At 41.9% G+C, this 21,245-nt stretch overlaps 1 protein-coding gene and 1 pseudogene across 1 annotated transcript; both read right to left on the reverse strand.

The window, feature by feature from the left end:
- Positions 1–6,280: 6,280 nt before the first annotated feature.
- On the reverse strand, positions 6,281–16,336 carry LOC117453444 (uncharacterized; annotated as a pseudogene).
- A 2,882-nt stretch (positions 16,337–19,218) lies between these two features.
- LOC117454139 (glutamine amidotransferase-like class 1 domain-containing protein 3, mitochondrial) lies at positions 19,219–20,915 on the reverse strand. The gene is made up of 5 exons (XM_034093246.2): positions 20,817–20,915; positions 20,290–20,402; positions 19,943–20,114; positions 19,648–19,849; positions 19,219–19,556 (listed from the first exon to the last, which is right to left on the reverse strand). Exons 2-5 carry the CDS (start codon positions 20,395–20,397, stop codon positions 19,364–19,366), a joined length of 675 nt encoding a protein of 224 aa, XP_033949137.1. The 5' UTR covers positions 20,398–20,402; positions 20,817–20,915; the 3' UTR covers positions 19,219–19,363.
- Between the last annotated feature and the right edge of the window lie 330 nt (positions 20,916–21,245).

Genomic DNA, 21,245 nt, shown 5'->3' on the forward strand with positions numbered 1-21,245 from the left:
TCGAGGAGGGGAAATTTGAGTATTGAGAAGCCTCTCCTGTCTCCTAAAAATTACGTTCCCACAGAACTAAACTGCATTCTCAATTACGTTAAGCAAGAAACGTATTTTCTCCCACGTTACGTTCGTTATGAACGTATCTCAAATACGTTTATTTTCTACATATCTTCTAGAAACATATTTTCTCCCACGTTACGTTTGTTATGAACGTATCTTAAATACGTTTATTTTCTACATATCTTTGCCATTTATTGTCTTGCTTATAATAATGATAATAGTCATTTATAAATATCATTTTAGAGCACACATTTGAAATCAGTAGGCGAGGCTGTAATTTTGCCAGCTGTTACTCTCATGAGCGAGGCAGAACATAATAGTTTTAACATGCCAAAAAGCTGCTGTGTCGTTTATTGCACCTCAAACGTTAAAACAAATCCAGTTACGTGTTTCTGTACTTCCTCTAAGAAGAAAGGACAGTAACAGAAGATCTCTGTGACGCCAGATGTGGTGTTGTTAATGCGATATGATATCCGAAAAACATTTCCGTTTAGGATGGCCGAAGACACTACACTACCCATAATCCCCAGATATCGTTTGGGCTACAGTACCGTTGACAAACCCCGTGATTCATCTTCAAGCTCTGTGATTGGATGTTGGAGTGGCAGTGCGCCAAGGTTACGCCGAGCGTCAAGCTCTTTGAAATAGAACGAAACCACGGCAGACTATTCAAAACTGGACTCGAACGCCCCCCCCCCCGAGAACTACACATGCTGGCTATTGTGTTTCGCAACATGTTCTCTATGGCACGTCTCTACTGGGAATTGTAGTTTTAAAAGACGTTTTCGTTTTTCCAAAAATTAGAAGTTGACAGTATTAAACTGTGTACAGCCCTGGAGGTTTAGACGATAGGAAACACATTGGTATGTACACATTTAAAACATGTAATTACTACATGGGTGAAAATCGCTTGTATCCATAATGGGCAGCATTAATGTATATTCTACTCCACTACAATTCAGAGGTTAACCTGGTATTTTTACTCCACTACATTTACTTTAGTAACTCTGCAGATTATGATTAATGATGTGAAATATAAACAACCTTTAAAGCAGACCTTAGTTACACCTGAATACAATTCAAGGAAAGGTGATTGTCAAGTGCCAACAATCAGGAGAGATATTTGATAGTTGGTGCTTGAGAAGACTAAACATTTATCTGCAGATCTCTATAAAGTATATTAATTACTCGTTATTCTCTACTAATAGTTAATTACAAGACATCTATCAATATGTGTGTACCTCCACCATTAAACTGTCAAATTCTGCACATTTCTTATTCTATCTACATACATAAGAGTATAATTAATGTGTATAATATCAGTTAGAATAAGTGCTTCAACATAGTTAACATTGCAGGAAAGCAATACATTAGACGTTAAGTACTTTGTCAGGCTTAATATTTATCTGTTCTCCTGTTTTTCCAGAAGTCTTCTCATCAGGGCTCTATAAATAAAGAACTACAGCAGATGTGTAATTAATGCAGCCGAACTGTGTATTACAATGCCGTTATGTGATGACTTCCAAAGAGGAAGGAGACAAGCAAAACACCCACTACCAGACACACAAAACTAAACACTAGGGTTACATATTGTAACCCAGCTTCTATGAGTATAGGCGCAGTCCTCTAAGGCTATCGCTATTGGGTAAACCCCACTGCACGTGTGCAGCACTGACAGACTTATTCCACGCCGACCTACGACGTGGGCCCCACCTCCGGGCTCACTTCCGTATAAATAGGAAGTAGGCCCTACAATCCACTCCAACAGCTTTTCTTCAGCTATTCGCGGCACCAGTGGGGCCCGAACCTTAGAGGGCTGTGCCTATACTCATAGAAGCTGGGTTACAATACGTAACCCTAGGTCTATTTCGTATAAGGCTTCGCCCTCTAAGGCTTCGCCCTCTAAGGCTATCGCTATTGGGTTAAGGGTGAAGCAGGATGTAGTCTACGCCCCACTGGTTCCGTCCGTTACCAGAAGCACAAAACACACCTACTCAGTTAATAACCCATGTCCATTTCGCCGTGCGTAAATGGAGCATCACGTTCCCAGGGAATATAGCATTAAAAAATGAATATTTCCCCATCAAGGAACGAAGGTAGGCTTACTCGGGCTACCTGTCGTTTAAAAAGTAGAGTTTTTTTAAGTCTTACTTGTTAAAAACGATCAAGAGAGGGGAGCAACGGCCGCGTTCTACATGCCTACATTCCGTGTGTACAGAATATCAGTATGACAATACGACACCCTCTGTCCGTAGACCCTCACATCGTACAAGGAAAAACTTCCGAAGAAAACCCAGTTTAAAGGGAAAAATGGGAGAAACCTCAGGGAGAGCAACAGAGGAGGGATCCCTCTCCCAGGACGGACAGACGTGCAATAGATGCCGTGTGTAAATTGAAAAGATAATACATTTGCAACATAGGTAGTCCAAATGTTTGGAAATGCATGTGTGTATAATAGGAAGATGAATCCACGAGGATATCCATCCAGGACCGATGATCCAGGACCACAGCCACGACTCAAGATCCAGCGCTCGCGATCCAGGACACAGGACCGCAGGATCATCCATGACTCCGGATCCCGGCGTATATAGACACCAAAAAGAAAGACATTTGGGGAAGCTGGGTTAATCGGAACATGAGAGGACACAGGTATAGACAGAGAGAAGGAAGAAGTAAGATGTCCCCCGACAAACTAAGCCTATATCAGCAAAACTAGGGGCTGAATCTAATCAACCCTAACTATAAGCTTTATCAAAAAGGAAGGTCTTAAGCGCACTCTTAAAAAGGATAGGGTGTCTGCCGCCCGAACACAAACTGGAAGCTGATTCCACAAATGTGGAGCTTGATAAGAAAAGGCTCTGGCTCCCATTGTACTTTTAGAGATTCTAGGAACAACCAACAACCCTGCATTCTTAGAACGCAATGCCCTAGTAGGACAGTAGGGTATAATGAGTTCTGAAAAAACGCAGGAATTTCCTGTGTTTTGGGATGATGGTTATATGGAAGTAAGCATCCTTCAGGTCTATAGAGGTGCACCAATCTCCCTGGTGAACACACTCCATTACCTGTTTGATTGTCAGCATGTGAAACGGTCTTTTCCGTATCACTCTGTTGAATGCTGACAGATCTAGGATGGGTCTCATCCCCCCGGCCTTTTTCGGGATAAGAAAATAACGGGAGTAAAACCCCCGATTTTCTTCCCCCTGAGGAACCCTGGAAATCGCACTTTTTACCAGGAGTTCCTGCAGCTCCGTCTGGAGTGCCAGGCACTGTTCTTGGGATGACAGAAGTGTTTCCTGAATCCCATTGAACTGCGGGGGGGGGGAGGCAAATTGCAGAGAGTACCCTCTGCTGATCAGCCTGCTCATCCATCCGTCCATTAAACATAGCCGCCTCCACTCTGAGCATCGCTCTGAGAGCGGGCGTACCTGTTTTTGTTGTGCTGTGGTAGTCATGGTGACTAGCCATGCCAGAGCCCTTGCCGCCGTAGCTCGTGACGCAACCCAAGGGGGGCCCCACCCTAAAGGGCTGTGAAGGGGTCTCCACACGCTGCATCAAACCCCGACTCTCATCCTGTCTCTGTTTATGAGAAGGCTCATAAACAGGACCCTGAGGCGGGTTTATGCTCCAACTTGTGGAGGTGTGTGCAGTGTTTTTCACCTCCTGCGTAATAGCCGTGCTAGGCTTAATACGACTGTGTGTAGGCACAACTGAGACAGAGGAAAAATCGCGCTGCTTGTTACCCGTAAGGATAGAAGCGGCCGATTTAAATGTCAAGCCCTGCTGTCTTATAACCGACTGGTTAAATACCGCAGGCTTATACAGCGAGCCTAGCTGTTTGCTAACCGTTCGATTAGAAACAGCTGGCTCCACCAGCGAGTCCCTCTGTCTATTAACCGACCGGTTAACAGCAGATGGATTATGCAACAAGTCCCGCTGCTTTTTAATCAATAGATTAATAGCAACCGGCCTGACTAGTGTGGGGGATACGTGAGACACAGATGCTACAGACACACTGTTGAGATTTGAATCATTTTTATTGACCAATCTCTCTTCCCACATAACCCCCCCAAAGAGTCATCTTCTGTTCTGCTTCCTCCGAGGTTCTCTCGGAGGAGCAGACCAGGAGCGGGGGTTCTTCCTTCCCCTCCGACTCGCCGCCTGCAGATCCTGTCTCTGCGGCGGAGGAGCGGAGACCTGGGACGGAGCCCCTGCCGCTGCCGAAGGGTGGTGCTTTCGCCGTTGCTGCTCTCGCCGCTGCCCGCTCTGCCCCCGTTGAGACTGTAGCGGGGGCTGCGGATGCTGTCGTTGCTGACGCTGCTGACGCTGCTGTCGCTGCGGACGTTTGTCCTGTAGCCAGCTAGCATGACGCCTTATGTCGTCTGCTTGCTCTGAAGCAGACTTCATACCTTCCACCATGGCATGGAACTGTGGTCCAAATAGTCCGTCCGGACTAATTGGAGCCTCCAGAAGATCTTTTCCTGCACCCTCCAGTATATTCCCCTGCTGTAGCCAGAGATACCGGTGGACCTGTGTCGCCCATGCCGCAATCCGCGCCTGCGAGACTGCGACTGCTGCGCACAGGGTGAGTGCAGTACTGGCCGCCTTGCCTATCTCCTCAGCCTCCCCTGAGGACATAGTTTTAGACTGCTCCGACATTTCCACCATGGAGTTTGTCAGCAACGCGATGTTATTTGCCGCCGCTGACGCCTGGAAAGCACACTGGTGCATCCGGTCCGTCTGTTTGGCGACAAACCTGTCTTTGGTGGCAGCCAGCATGGGTTGCCGTCCGGAAACCGAGCTGGCCTGCCTAGCCCCAAAGAATGCCGTGAAGACCTCTACCAGTTCTGTTTGCTGGGGGACAAACCTCTTGTGCCACCAGGCCTTACTAAAGCAGAACTTAGACTGACATTAACAGGTTTTATTGTAGCTGCCAGGCTTATCCTGCGCAACTGGAAGAGCCCACATCAGCCAGAGTTTACAGAATGGCTTAAACTCATGACAGAGACTGCAGCCTTTGAAATTATGATCGCCAGGGTAAATAATGTCCCAAGCAAATCTAATGGAGTGTGGCACATCTTCTTGGCCTATATCAAAGGGGCACTGTCCTAGGGAGGGACAGGAACTATATTTGTATATGTGTATATGTGTACATGTGCGTGTATATGATGTATTTGTTGTAAATGTATATCTACATGCTTTACGTTGATGTATATATGAATGTGTGCGCAGGCGTATGTAGGCATGTGTGTGTGAGAGAATAATTGGAGTGCCACGGGGGGCGGGTCTGCTGCCTGTATGTTTGTTCTGCATTTATGTATAAAATGTGAAAAATGTATTAAAAATCTTAATGACAAAAAAAGAAAGAAATAGACTGCTGCGGCTGCTTCATCCTACTTTGTCTTGATCAAGGAAGCACAATATTTTGGGGAAAAGCGTAATGCTTAGACTGAACTTTGGTCTTGTCAAACAAAGTAAATGTAAACCCCTGTGTGGGTTTACCTTGGGTCAGTTTTGGCTTTAAAGGTCCTCTATTATACAGTTTTTCATCAATATATTATAGGTCTCAGATATATAAAAAACATGTCTCTGAAGTGTTTGGCTGGAAACACCAAACAGATCATTGCAGCATTACCCATAATCCCCTCTGTTTTAGCCCTGTTTCAAAAGTGTTGATTCTCTGTCTGTTACTTCTAGGAGGAGATGCAGGTGATAAGGTGGGGGGGGAGTCAGCTCATTTTCAGACAGGTTTTTATATAAATGGATCAGGACAAAAAGTGAGTTTTTTTCCTGAAACTTTCAGAATCTCTGAATGTGAGGGGACACATGTTTATGAATAAAATACATGAAAAAGTGGTTTTGTGCTTTTCAAATGATGGGTATTATAGATTGTATTGTATTGCATTGATCTATCCATACTAATCCCATTTCAACTGAAGGCATGATCTGACTTTTTCAGAAAAAAACATCATTGAGTCGTCCAACATATTGCTACTATGAACAAATGTGTTGTCTTTGGATTGGTTTAACCTAATTTTGGAACAAAGCTCATTTTAATTGACTGATTAGATCAATAATATGTTTGTATATTTATGTGATTTTGTTTATTATGTATTTATATTTCATATTGCCCATAATGAGATGTTGTAATGCAGTCAGGAGACTTTAATATTCAACAGAGAAAAACACAAATCAATATTCTATTAAAAATATGAAAAAAATAAACTTCTTTGGAAATAATTTAATGAAGCCTATAATTTATCATGAAAGTGAATATACAAACATTTGGACTACCTATGTTGCAAATGTATTATCTTTTCAATTTACACACGGCATCTATTGCACGTCTGTCCGTCCTGGGAGAGGGATCCCTCCTCTGTTGCTCTCCCTGAGGTTACTCCCATGTTCCCTTTAAACTGTGGGTTTTCTCTGGAAGTTTTTCCTTGTACGATGTGAGGGTCTAAGGACAGAGGGTGTCGTATTGTCATACTGATATTCTGTACACACTGTGAAGACCACTGAGACAAATGTAACATTTGTGATATTGGGCTATATAAATAAACATTGATTGATTGATATACACAGTACATTCATGTATTTAAGATACTTCAAATTTGTGAAAAAAAGTTACATTTTTTTATAATACATACAAAACACAAATTTAAGTTACCCAGCTAGATAAGTGACATTAGTGTCTGTGTGCATACCACTATAGAAATGACACACCAATATGCATCATTCAGATAAACAGACCAGCATAATACAGATATCAGAACATCAATCAAACAACACCATAGCAACTATTGCATGTCCATCCCTGCATGGATTTCACATTTAAATACATCTGAATAAAAATGTCATTTGGCAACATTTGTTATAGTGCATTGGTGCTATGACTAATTTCTGAGGACTGGACTTTGTTCAGGTGCAACTGTGGATGGTGTAGAGTTTCCGCTTCCTCTTCCTGACTCTGATGCGTCTTCCATTACGAAACTTTTGTCCCTTTGTATATCAGACGGATGTACGTCATCTTCGAAAGCAGGGTTTGTCTGCCCATGTCTGTGCCGCATCTGAACCTCCTCGAAGATTTGAAGAACCTTTAAAGCACAACCACAAGCCGCAGGTATTAGAATACGCATGCACTAAATTAAAATTGTGTATTAGAACTAAATGCATAGAACCAACATTACCTTAGATTTAGGAATGAGACCCACTCTGAAGAAACCAATATGTCCTGTCTCGATCTTAGTGCAGTCGACCACAGTGGAGGCAATGTTCTCTGGGGAGGGTCCGTCACACAGCACTCCATCAACCTAACAATGCAAAAAGCACATGTAGTTTACTGGAAAATAAAATAACGTACCCAGGCCTCTTATCCAATCCAACTTTATTTATATAGCACTTTAAAAACCTTCAGACCAAAGTGCTGTACAGAGAGATAAGCTCACACAACATAATATAAATACATTTAAAATACAAGATACAAACACAAAACAAACCAGAATAAACGTAATAATTAAAAAATAAATAACAGCCATATAATAAAAATAATAGACCACTGAAAGCAAATAAAAGCAACACTCTACTTGTTTCTGAATGCCAAGGAGAAGAGGTGGGTTTTAAGACGGGATTTAAAAGCAGTCAGTGTGGGAGCCTGTCTGATGAGCGAGGGCAGGTCGTTCCACAGTTTAGGGGCGGCAGCAGAGAAAGCACGGTCCCCTCAGCGCTTAGACTTTGTTTTTGGCACCCTCAGGAGCAACTGATCAGCTGACCTGAGAGTGCGAGTTGGCGTGTAGCTGTGTAACAGCTCAGAGAGGTAGGGCGGGGCCAGGCCATTGAGGGATTTAAAAGTAAATAAAAGAGTTTTAAAATGAATCCTCAAATGAACGGGCAGCCAGTGGAGTGAAGATAAAATGGGGGAAATGTGCTCGTATTTGCATGTGCCAGTTAGTAGCCGTGCTGCTGCATTTTGCACCATCTGCAGGCGAGCAAGGGAGGATGCACTTATCCCCATATATAGTGCATTACAATAATCCAAGCGGGAGGTGACGAAGGCATGGATTACCGTTTCAAAGAGGTCACTATTTAAAAAAGGCTTTATTTTGGCTAGCTGCCTGAGGTGGAAGAAGCTGTTTTTAACAACTGCCTTGATCTGGCTGTCAAGCTTGAGTTCAGGGTCCATCTTTATCCCAAGATTTGTGATGGTAGGCCTGGTGGAGTGGCCCAGGGATCCTAGGTCTATAGGAGTGGTCCGAGGGGCACCAAAAACCATCACTTCGGTTTTGTCATCATTTAATTTTAAAAAGTTGCATGACATCCAGGATTGAATGTCTTCAAGGCAGTTTAACAGCGGTTTAATTGAATATGAGTCGTTCTTTTTTTAAGTGGCACATATATTTGGCAATCGTCTGCATAGCAATGGAAAGCGATACCGTGCTTCCTAAGAATGGACCCAAGAGGGAGCAAATACAGGGAGAACAACAGGGGGCCTAACACTGAGCCCTGTGGTAATTTGGAAATGGGCCTAAAGTTTGCAAGAACTGTGGGATCCAGACTAGGTTTCTTAATAAGTGGTTGTACAACGGCATGTTTCCAATTTTCCGGAACAACCCCTGTGAGCAGACTGCTGTTAAAAACGTCAAGAACAAAAGGTCCTATAGTGGGGAATACCTCTTTAAAAAATCGAGGAGGGACAGGGTCGATTGGAGAACCAGAGGGTTTTATTTTGGAGACAATCTCCTGCACAGAGGACAGAGTCATATGCTCAAATGGTCAAAAACAGCAAAGCAGGGGGCAGAGACAGAGGTGTCTTTTGATGGAGCAGTGATTTGAGTCCTAGTTGAAGTGACTTTATTAATAAAAAATTGAAGAAAATGTTCACAGACTGCAGGGGAGGTCTCTTATATTAATATAATATTGTCTTGACCTTTTTTCCCAACTTGGCGTAAACTTGGTTGTGGTGAGTCGTGTCTGCCTCGCCTGTAGGGTTGGCTGAGGTTACAGCGATGGGCCCCACCTGCAAGAAAAAAAGTTGTTGTTTTAAACAAAAGGCCTGCTGACTAGTTTCACACACATTTTGAATGATACATTCACTTACCATATTAATGAGGTGTGTGGCCACAGAGCAGTCTGGGTTTCTGATGGCAATGCTTTGTGGAGTCCCTATGTGTTTGGCAGCATCCCCTAAACCAAAAGTGTCCATCCACGGGCCTGTGTGAGCCGAAAAACCAACGTAAACCCCCGTCATGAGGCACACACAATAATATACATACATGAAGGCACACTTACCATAGTATGACCATGCTGATCGAGGAGGGCCAGGCAGCCTCCATGAAGTCCAGGAGCAGAGGGCTCAGCAGGTGTCGCACCGGCTCCAGCTGCTTGATGGAGGAGATCCACAGAGACATGGGCCGGTCCTCCGCCTGCTTCTTCACCCTGGAGTCAAACACAGCAATTAAAGAGTAATGAAATCAAATCAATAAATGAATGTAGATCAAATCTAAAAGGGAAACTCACTTATATGCTTTGATAACTGCGTCTGGCCTGTTGCAAGCTGCCACCAGCACATAGACGGTGTCAGTAGGCATTCCACATATGCCCCCATTTTTCATGATTTCTACAGATGGTAAAAGAGGAAAAGTAACGGCAAGTATGTAAACAACTTTTTTTTTAACTCACAGAACGGCCATTTGTATATCAAATACGCTCACTGTGTTACCTTGTATTGTAGATTTTTTTTAACTCATTTATCAAGTTTTTTGTTTACTACTTTTTTCACTAAAACCTTACTATTTCTGCATAAAGACTCTTGCACTGATGCAGTACTCGACTCATATCATTCCAAAGTGTTTTAACTATAGTACACAGTATTAATGCCTATAGTACACAGTATAAATGTTTCTCCATTTATTGATTCTTCGTTCACCATGAAGGCATGCAAGAAAAGCAAAGTCTTCAAGTTTCAAGGTTTAATAATAATTGATACACAAATGCTAATCTTTATGGAGAAGCATCACTTTTGAAGATTCTCACCGGCAATCTGCTGGACGGATGAGGCCTTGCGGGCCGGTACATGCGGACAGACATCTGCGCCTCCTCCAACCCCGCTCAGCTTCACTAAAGGTTTTCCTAAGGGCATCTGGGGGGACTGGAAGCTGCTGTTGAAAATGTGTGCCAGGAAACAATAAAAACTGACCAGACCAAAGATGATGGTGACTCCAATGTCATAACCATATGGCAGTGAGCCTACGGCATCCAGCAAGAAGCTTATAAGGATGAGCTGGAAGGTGAGGGCATAAACAAACCAGGCGACATTTAGAAACAACGCCGCGACCGTCACTAAACAGTTAAACAGCATGAAGCTTATGATCCCGACAGCCACATGGAAGCCTCTGGTTTCACCGTACAGGCCGCCGTATCGGGTCAACCCCCACACTGCCCACATCACCCCGTACAGAGTAAAAACTGTGCTCTCAAAGGTTTTACCTCGAGCAAAAGCTACTGAGCCGCAGAGCAGCTGGAGCCCGCCACCAGCCACCACCACCCAGGGCAGAACCAGCACAGACAGAGGGTTTCTTTCACCAACTGTGGCTGTGACAGCAAAAGCAGCCAGCACACTGCAGGCGTGGCCCAACACCTCTGCATCAGCATACTTGGAGTAGCCCAGGCGAGGAGCATGTAGCTCTTCATCATGGGCTCTGAGAGTGAGGCCCTGAATCCTGGCTACTAAGGCCTTGAAACAGCCCTGGCCTGTGGGAATCATTGTAGTCGAGACCATATTGAATGTGGTAATTAAAAGCATGCCGGCAGAGAGTACAAATATAGCTCCCTGTACACCCTGTGTGCCTCCTTGGAAGAAGCCTTGAGGCTGGGCTGCAATGGTGATACAATAAGCTGCAAAGAATAACTGGTAGAGCCCCTCCACCAGGCTCTTCTGACAGCTGAACACAGCCAGGATGGAGAAGAGCACGGAGAAGACAGCAAGGAAGGGAACAGGGGAGAAAGGCTGAATTGAGTAGAATGATAGAAGAGCACTGTAGCCCTCAGCAAATCTCAGAATAGCAGTGAAGCCGTAAAAAGTGGCAGCAAGTGTGTCCATGGCTCTGTAGAAGAGGACACACATGCCAAGCTGAAAGACTCCACCGTCCACAGCCAGGGGACATGACCGACGGAGAGCCGGGGGACCACGCCCAACAGAGGACAGGCTAACACTGAGGCGGAGAGCAGGTGCATCACCAGACACACTGACACTGCATCACTACACTGATTCTGCTCAGTTTCCAGCTCAGATTTTTTCTTCAGGCCTGTTCCCGGAGGCTCCACTTTACCATGAGTGATGATGGACAGCAGACGTCCAAATCCAAAGTAAACACCAACCAGACAGACAAGAAGGTAGTTGGCAGCTGTAGCAGACTGACCAAAACCTACAGCTGACAAACCAGCGATTTGATGGGCACATGCTAAGCTAATGCAGAAAGCTATGAGGAAAAGCACTGCTTTCTTCACTGCTATTGCCACGCCACCTATGACGAGCAGAGCTAAGGTGAATGCTGCCAGGCCCGGGACCAGAGAGGCTCTCAGCTCTGAGGGCTGCTGCACCCCCTGCCCCACCAGTATGTGCACCAGACCGGACCCTAGTGCTGCGTACTGGTACGCCGAACTTGTAAAAAGTTTCGGTTCAAGTCCGGTTAAAACCGGAACGTCGGGAACCGGTACTTGGACTCGCAAACAAACTAGCACTTACGTATATTCTGGTGCCTGTGGTTATTTAAACATTCCCTGATAAACGTTATTCAGTGTGAATAAATGAGTGCTAATCCCAGTGTGCTCAGTGTACAACATCACATGTCATTTCACCTTCGATTCACGGTTTGAAAACCTGGGCTGCAGTCGAATAGTCCAAAGATCAGCTCCTAAGTTCTAACCCTATCGTCTATTCCTTGACCTCTGAGTGAAACGTCACGGGGTTAAGGGATAGTGGATAGGAGAATTAAAAAGGACTTAGGAGAAGAGACTGTGGCACTTTAGAGAATCCGAATGCACTTTCACTATCCGACGTGTTTATGATGCGCCAGCGGACATCATTGTATGCGTCTGCTGCTGTGGGGAAACCATGGAAACCACAGTTTTCTATACAGTGGACTACAACATGGATGTTTAATAAGAACGAGGGACTACTGTAAACTCATCTAGAGACTCTGCACCGTGCTCTGATGCTGCTGCTTTGCTTTATCAACGTGGACAACAGAGAAACATATTCTTCATGACCAAAGTTGGAATTGAAATAAAAAAGGAAAGTGAAACTTATGCTCGTCACCCTCTCCCTCCGGTTCACATTAATACAAATGATCCCAATACGTATGATTGTATGAACTAAAGATCTTAAAATCAATACAGATGTATTTATTATAAACGTTAGTCCTTAACATCTATCACTGTGTATATCACCATTCAAACATCTTTTAAAAGTTGAACAAACCCCACACACATAATTTTAGTGAAAACTAACGTTCATATTTCTCTCTTTGATTATAATACTGATGAACGTTCAAAACAAAGCACTTTGGCAACTTACCACCTATGTTTTAAAAAGCTTAATAAGCACCGTAACTTTCATGATATCATTTCTCCGTCATAATCGTTTTTTTCTGTGAACGGCCGACTGTTGAGTGACAGCAAATGCTGCGGCTGCAAGGCATTGTGGGGCAGCATTTTCGCTTCTCCTGTCAGTTAGGGAGGTCCAGTGGTTCCTAAGCTAAAGGAGGCTATAAAGGAAGTTTGAAACCTCCTTTCCTTTCACTCTCATCATTCTAGAGAATTCGAACGGCACTTATCATGGCTGCCACTGAGGGACTTCCGGGTCATTTCACTCCTTTAGGAAGGTTCCTAAGCTAAATGGACTATTCGACTTCAGCCCTAGCATTTCGCCACATGCTAATGCTAACCGGAAGGGAAGAATTTTCAGAATAAAAGCATTAAGTTAATAGTGTGAACTTCCGTTTTTTTCAGAATAAAACTGATTTAAATTAAATAGTGTATTTAATTCAAAATTACGCCATATCAACATTGATTTTAATTTCTAACAGTATGTATGTACATCACTATGTATGTAGTATGTACTGTATAATGTACACATGTAGAGTTGTTTTTTTTACATTTGTACTTTGTAGAGAAATGTAGACACAAGTTGGAAGGGAGCACAATAAACCTGACGAGTTTGAATTTGAGTTGATTATGAGTTAATTTTCAATTGATAATTAGCTCACAATAGGTTCACTTTAGTCACACAACTTGACACAAGCCATGGGTTCAGGTCCGGACTTATAAGTCCGGACCTGAACCTGAACCTCTGGACTTGAGTCCGGACCTGAACCTGAATGTGAGTCCAGGTACGCAGCACTACCGGACCCACACCACAGGGCAGAGACAGTCAGACACACAGAGGAAAACAGCTGGGCGTGGGACAGGCTGCGACAGATCCCTTAGAGAGGAAGAGTAAACAGAGGAGAGGAAGACCTTGAGCTTACCCAATAACAAGTTAACCATTGATTCAGTTATGTAATAAACAAAACCAACCTGCATAGGCTAAGAGGACTGCAATGATGAGGAGCAGAATCCCCAGTGCAGTATGGGGGATGAAGTCTTTAACAGGCGAGCTGGCATAGTCGTTAACCAAAAGCAGGAGAGAACCTGTAAGTAATTAGATGAAAACATGATCCTTCTTACTCTGACATATTTTCAAAAATGTTATTAAAATACACTTGATGCACTGTGAAAAAAGTAATAAATTAGAGTCAGAGATACTATATGTGTGTGCCATATGACTGTAAACGAAAGAATAACAAAAATATGTCCATGTTTTAATTTGCAAACACGATTAAATAAAACAAATGCCAAACGTGTATATTCAATTCAAGTTTAGTTATATAGCCCAATATCACAAATCATATCTGTCTCAGAGGGCTTCACAAATCAACAAACACAATTAACATTGTAAAAGTAATGTAAAAACAGCAAATTAATCTTACAAGATAAATGTGAAAATACCAATTAAAAGAGGTACTTAACACAATGACACAAATACAGTTAGAGTACAATAATTGTACACAGTATTAATGCCTATAGTACACAGTATAATTTAAATTCCATAAAACGAAGGGTCCATGAGAATGTTTAAAAGGGGGTTTAAAACCAGTCCTAACTGTAAACTGTAGGCTACCAAAGTTTCACTTTAATGTTTTTGTTTTAGCAAAGATTACCGTTTAAAGTAATTGCATTTATGTATTAAAAACAATGGATTGGTTTCTGATATAAATATTTGGCCACTCGTTTTTTCCCCCTAACTTTTCAAAACTTAAAAATGTTTTACAAAAGGATTTCACTGAATTCAACCCAACAATTCATGATTAGTAATGATAAATAACAGTAGACAAGCAGCAAGTCCAACTACCGCAATAAAAACATCGTTACTAACCTCCAGAGATGCCCAGTATGCCGACGGACTCATGCAGAGAGTGGGGGTGAGGTGTAACTAAAGTCTGATTTAAGGGTTGTTTATATTTCACATAATTAATCAGAATCTGCAAAGTAACTCAAATAAATGCAGTGGAGTAAAAATACCAGGTTACCCTCTGAATTGTCGTGGAGTAGAATTACAAAGTAACAATGAGCTGTCATGTGGGTATATATTAATGCTGCGCATTATGGACACAAGTGATTTTCACCCATTTATTAATTATATGTTTTACATTTGATAACACCAATGTGTTTCAGTAGAGACGTCCCATAGAACATTTTGCGAAACACAATAGCCAGCATGTGTAGTTCTGGGGGGCCGTTCGATTCCAGTTTTGGATAGTCTGGCGTGGTTTTGTTCCATTTCACACAGCTGTTTGACGCTCTGCAACCTTACGGGGACTGTAGTCCTAAACGATAGCTGGGGATTATGGGTAGTGTAGTGTCTTCGGCCATCCTAAACTCAGACATGTTGACAATCGCAATGATGCTCGAAATGTCCCTTACAGGCCTACGTCTGTTTCCGGTTATTTTTATTTTGAAATTCAGTTCCTGACGGACGCCAAAAAAGCCAGAGATTATGGAATTAAACCAATAAATAAAAGCAAGGATAATTGTGTGTTATTGGTGAGTAAATAACAGTGTGTTATTTTGAAAAGAATAACGAATTAGAAGGAAAAAAATATTTAAAAATACAGATTTCCGTATTCTGAGGCTCTGAGCCCCATTTATTGTCTGAGCCCCATTTATTTTCCTCACAGACGGCAACAAAAGTCCGAAATTATACGATTTAAAATAAAAGCAATAACTGTGGCTTGATATTGAGTAAGAACATGTTTTTATGAACCACACAGCTTCCAGTCTCCCACAACCCGACCGGAGAAAAAGACGTGCTGCAGGCAGTAGAAATACATTGCTTTTAAAATCGTGCTGTGCAACACGAAAAAAAGGGCAAATCGTGTTGGTGAACACGAATCAATAGATTAAAAATCGTGTTGGTGAACACGAAATGCCGTGAGACTGGGTTGGTTATTTATGAAAGAGGTGTGTTTGTGTGTTTAGGGGCTGTTGATATAATAATTTTTTAATTGTAATCAGATTATGAATGAACAGTATGAAATTCATCAACACTGAAATATATGTTATTGTCAAAATAATATTGAACTGTTATCAAAACGTAATGCAACTGTAGAAGCTTGCTCTGTTGTCTCACTGAAAGAATAACTTGTACCACGTTTTTTACAGACAATATTGAGAGATAAATAGTAGCATTTCTCACTATGTGTTAAATATCTTTGCCTTCAATACATTCAATTAGAAAGCTGACAGTCATATTGCTTGTTAACATCTAAATGTAACCTTTTGCATGGAAAAAACCCTCAACTTCACTGATGTGTAGGTGATCTAGTATTTAGTATTGTGTAATGGAATGTATATCAGTGTATTAAAGTCAATACTTCATTTATTGAAACCAATATCTTTCTTGATTCTTTGTACAGTATGAAAAAAAGAGTCTTTGTACCTGTGCTGAAGTTCACTGCTGTGAGGCGTCCAGTTCTGTCTCTCACTCTCTGGTCCAGCCTGTCTGCATCACCTGGACACCTTAAACAAACAGATATATATGTAAAGAACCATGTGTACAAACAATATAACTGATTCTCTTCTGTTGAACATGTTGGATTGTGTATTGTCCGAGTCAGGGTCCTTTTTATTTTACTGTAACTTTGGAAGTTGTGTTACCAATGCTTACTGTTTATTTGATACCCATTTGGTGATACAATTAATAAAAACAACAAGGTTTGGATTTGTTCTTCAAATGACTGTGACGTTAACGTGTAAGCTCGATAATGAACTCCAGCTCAACCAACCATATTGTAATATCAAAGTAATCATCTTGAAATATGACATTAATGATTGTAATATACACACATCTTATTGTGAGTGATATCATAAACCTGTTAATGTACGCATTCAAACACTTTTTCTTTTACCAGCTGTATTCACCTTGCAGGTGCAGCTATGTGGCTTTGATCCTGGATAAAGTGTTTAAGTCATGGATGAACTTCTTCATATTTGACTAAGATTATAGTTGACTTTTCATTTAGGAAGTATGACGCTGCGCTGTCAGTACGCTTCTCCATGTTTGTGATTGGTCGAATGCTCCAGATACCACCCCTTTTATGTGAACGCGCACCTAATAGGACACGGCTGGCTTGAGCGAACGAGTTGATAGCTAGCGTTGTAGGACAGTTTAGCGAGAGCGGCTTTGTTTTCGATTAAGTCAACCGGATAACTCAAAACATATCCAGGATAGGTTGAACTAGATTCGTAGTATACCCCCCAGGTTAGCCGCTAAGCATACATTACCATGGAGATCTAGCCTGCTAAAAAGAGAACGAGCTTCGTAGGACCGGAAAGCCGGAGTTTTCCCTGAATTTAGCGGCTAAGCGAAAATCCTGCTTCGCAGTATACCCCCCAGGTTAGGTTGCAGGCTAAGAGCTCAACTCAGTGAAAGCACCGCCTGCTGACCAATCAGAGCTCAGTGTGCGGAGTTTAAAGCGATCAAGTCATATTACAGGAGAAAGGAAATACAGAAAAACTGCCGTCGCAGGAAAGACGGCCGGCAAAAATCACCGACTGTGTGAACGTGAACATGAATAGAATATCACCTCCCATCTTCAGAGCAATCTGACTATTATAACATTAGCGTTAAGAAAGCTTACTTAAATATCGGCCACAACATAAGTAACCGGATCAGAGTACATTAAGTACAGTCCGCGGCATATCACTTCATAATGTATCATATATCTCCTTATCTGAGTCAGCTGAGCCGTATCTGGCCGTGCAACACTCACAGTGTCACATACTGGATGCAGAAGTATTATTTTAAGCAACACATAAGTTGACGAAACACTCGAGACAAATGTAATTGAAGTCAGATCGTGTTTTAGACGGGGCAGTGATATCATAAACCTGTTAATGTACGCATTCAAACACTTGTTCTTTTCCCAGCTGTATTCACCTTGCAGGTGCAGCTCTGAGGCTTTGATCCTGGATAAAGTGTTTAAGTCATGGATGTTTAAAGTTTAACTTCTTCATTTTTGACTAGTATTAAAGTTAACTTTTCATTCAGGAAGTATGACGCTGCGCTGTCAGTACGCTTCTCCATGTTTGTGATTGGTCGAATGCTCCAGATACCACCCCTTTCATGTGAACGCGCACTTAACTAGATAGGACACGGCTGGCTTGAGCGATCCACTTGATAACCAGCGTCGTAGTACAGTTTAGCGAGAGCGCGTATGTTTTGGATTAGGCCAACCGGCTAACTCAAACATATCCAGGTTAGGTTGAACCAGGTTCGTAGTATAGGCCCCTGGTCCATGCCAGTGATGCCAACACATCCCAGAGAAGGCGCTGTGGGCTTGTGATCCGTTATGTTCCCACCTGTGCACATCCCACCCAGGTGAGATCAACATGGTAGATGTATTGCTATATTTCATTATAATTTCACAGACTTGTTTTGTGTGTTGATCTTGTATTTTTATGTTGCTGATAGGATCCTGATCGTCCCAGGAAATTTGATGCAACAATGTTGGCCTGTGGATCGGATCGCTTCAATAATTTCTCCGACAAAACCACATGAATCCTTCCTAGATTCATCCTGTGCTACAGTCACTTTACTGAAATATGTTTTAAACTCAAACCAAGTGTCTCCTATGTTGATTAATAATATAGTTTAACAGAAGAAGGACAGGTCTTTATGGTAGTTTATTCTACATTTCAGAAGTATTTATGTATGTCTGGATTGTGAATAGTGTGCCTTGATTGCTTAAATGTTCAGAATCTGTGTAATTTGCAATGATATTCATTTACTTGTACTGTTTTTAAATGATTAAAAATAAACATTAGAAAACACTTTCACTTGTCACTCATTACGTCTCAGTTCAGCCCAATGAAAGATATGAAAGACATCATTAGTAAAGGTTCATCAATGGAGTATTGAAATATTATCCAAAATGGAGGTATTTCTTTTTTCTTTTTTTAATCCAGCACTTCCTCTATATATACTCAGCTTGTTGTAGGGGGAAATCTGTAAAACATCTAAAAATAAAATCAGGCACCTTCAGTGATTCAATACTTTACATTTGATTCAGGTGAAATAGATTCCCTAGAGATTGTCCTTAAACTGGACTGGACTCAATTAACATGTTATCTCTTACCCAAATAGCTGTTCCACTTCAAGGTTTTCTTTATAAAACACGAAAGTAGACACAATGTTACACACTGATATTCAGAATATAGCATTGTACAGTAATTTGTTTTTAGTGTTTTTTTTCTGGTTCTACTACATACTAGAATAAAGGTTTACCAGTGCCAAAATTACATTCATAGATTAACTTACTTTTACATTTTTGGTGTGTAACATTTTTTATTGCCCCTTTTCATGCAGCTCAATGCTGATTTTGATGGCTAACGTGTTGTAAAGGGAAAAACCACAGGTATCTCTGGCCTATATGTGGGCTTAAAATTCATCTGACTATGAAAAGAAAAATGTGAAGTACAACCACTATTCACAGTATATTTTGCTGTATGAAAATATTGTGGAGTGTACCAAATGTCCATTGCTTTAAAAGAAGAAAAAACTCAAAATTGTAATTCGAGTGCATTTTATTAAAAATGTCAAAACAACACAACACAGACATCACTGCTATAACTTTATATTGAACACCGTGTTTGTATAGAAAATCACAATAGGTTTTTAATCACAACCATGCAGTGTGTAATCAGTGACCTCCTAGGCCAGCTTCAGTGTCTCTTTAACCATGACCCCTATTCCATCAAAAACATTATGAATAGGAGCATTGCACATGAATGCAGAGGTGGTGACCAGCTTGTTTTTAACATCAACGTGAGCTTTCTCCACATCTGTGTTGACGTGTTTGCAGCCCATTTCCTTCATAGCGCCTGCGGTCTGAGCGTACGGCCACCTGAAGATAATTGAGAAAGAAAAGTTAGAAATGTAGATCATTTTCTCTTTATATGCAAAGACATTTGATAAAGCCAAACTGTGTCACACACTTTTCACACTCCTTGTCCTGTCCCACAGTGAGCTCACAGCCGGGCAGGATTTTGGCAGCGAGGACGGGGGAGATGCAGCACATGCCCATCGGCTTTCCAGCCTTGTGGAAAGCCTTGAGGAGCTTCTCCAGATGTGGCTGCACGGTGCAGTCCTTGTTCTTCACTGCCCAGTCACTCAGGTTCTTTGCCACACCAAAGCCCCCTGGAAGACAACAGAACAAAAACGAATAATTAAATAAAACAGACAGAAATATGAGATATTGTTCTCTGCAGCATTTACTTATTGCAGCCTAACCTGGGATGATGACGGCATCGAAGGCTGAAACTTCCAACTTGGCCAGATCAGTCACGTCACCTCTGGCAATGCGAGCACTTTCCTGCAGGACGTTTCTTTTCTCCTCTGTGGGTTTCCCCTCACAGTGGTTGACAACATGCATCTGCTCTGTGTTTGGAGCAAACATCTGCACCTGAAATGAAGAATGTCAAAATGTAGACTCTGAGGACTGTGGGATCTCTTTAGGGTTGTTATAATGAACCACTTACTAAAAGAAGAGAAACGTCAAACTGCAGTCCTTCTTAATAGGACCAAAAACAGATGAATACACTCTAGTACATTTACTTCTCTTCTTTTCTTGCCCTTACTTTAGCCCCAGCTCGACTCAGATGTACGAGGACAGCAGAGGCCTCGTGGACCTCTGTGCCGTCATAGACTCCGCAGCCTGAGAGAATAACTGCAACACGCTTTGCCATGGTTCCTGTGAAACACACATAAAGCACATACATTTATCAAATGGGTCTTACCCTTGTTTAAACATTGTTGTTAGTTTCCCTATCACACATGCAGAGCTCTGCTGCAGTGCCACCTGTTACACTTGTTGACATAAAAAATGCACGGAGACAGAGGGACCCAGGAGAGCTGCTGCTGCCAGGTTACACTGTTGTTGACACCAGTGGGCACGAGATACAGGAAGAGTCTGAATTAATGAATATGTCTAAGACACTTTTTAAGCATTTCAACATCTCTCAATGCATTTTGCAGTGCTACTTTACATTAATGTATACAAATATTATAGTCTAAAATCAACATGTGTTAGTTCCTAAAAATATAAGGAATAAGCTTAAGGTTAAGTTTAGATAGCAGAAGAGAAGACAGTGTAGATATATCTCACCTTGTATACGTGCAGGTTAGGCTGTGTGTAATGGAGCAGTTCAGCAGAGAGGTGTGAGGCTGTAATCTGAAGCAGAGTCTTTATATCGTGCCTGTCTCCTCCCACACTGCTGTCCAAAAGGGTGGGATTAAGGTAACCATGAACCTGATGGATTGACTCAGTTACCTTTTAAGGTAAAATGCTGAGTCATCCCTCTCAGATTTCAATGCACAACAATGGGGAAAATGTAGGAACATTTAAATTACTCTATGAAACGATTTTGACTGGTTTGCATACACTAGAATAAAAATGTGATAATTATTTGATAGATAAAGATGCATTAGGTAATTTACTGTATTTCTAGGCTTAATAAATACAGAGCAAATAACAGGTGCTTTTAGTATAATATGAAAGTTTGGACATTTTATGTGACACAGTTGGAAGAAATAT

The sequence above is a fragment of the Pseudochaenichthys georgianus genome, chromosome 10 (assembly GCF_902827115.2).
Source record: "Pseudochaenichthys georgianus chromosome 10, fPseGeo1.2, whole genome shotgun sequence".
Lineage (NCBI taxonomy): Eukaryota > Metazoa > Chordata > Actinopteri > Perciformes > Channichthyidae > Pseudochaenichthys > Pseudochaenichthys georgianus.

Bases quoted from the DNA above. Each gene is read 5' to 3' on its own strand.
- LOC117454139 (XM_034093246.2), bottom strand. From the start codon at position 20,397: ATGGCAAAGCGTGTTGCAGTTATTCTCTCAGGCTGCGGAGTCTATGAC. The intron at 20,115-20,289 runs GTAAGGGCAAGA...TCTTCATTTCAG, and splicing joins TGAGTCGAGCTGGGGCTAAA to GTGCAGATGTTTGCTCCAAA. The intron at 19,557-19,647 runs GTGTGTGACACA...AATTATCTTCAG, and splicing joins CAGGACAAGGAGTGTGAAAA to GTGGCCGTACGCTCAGACCG.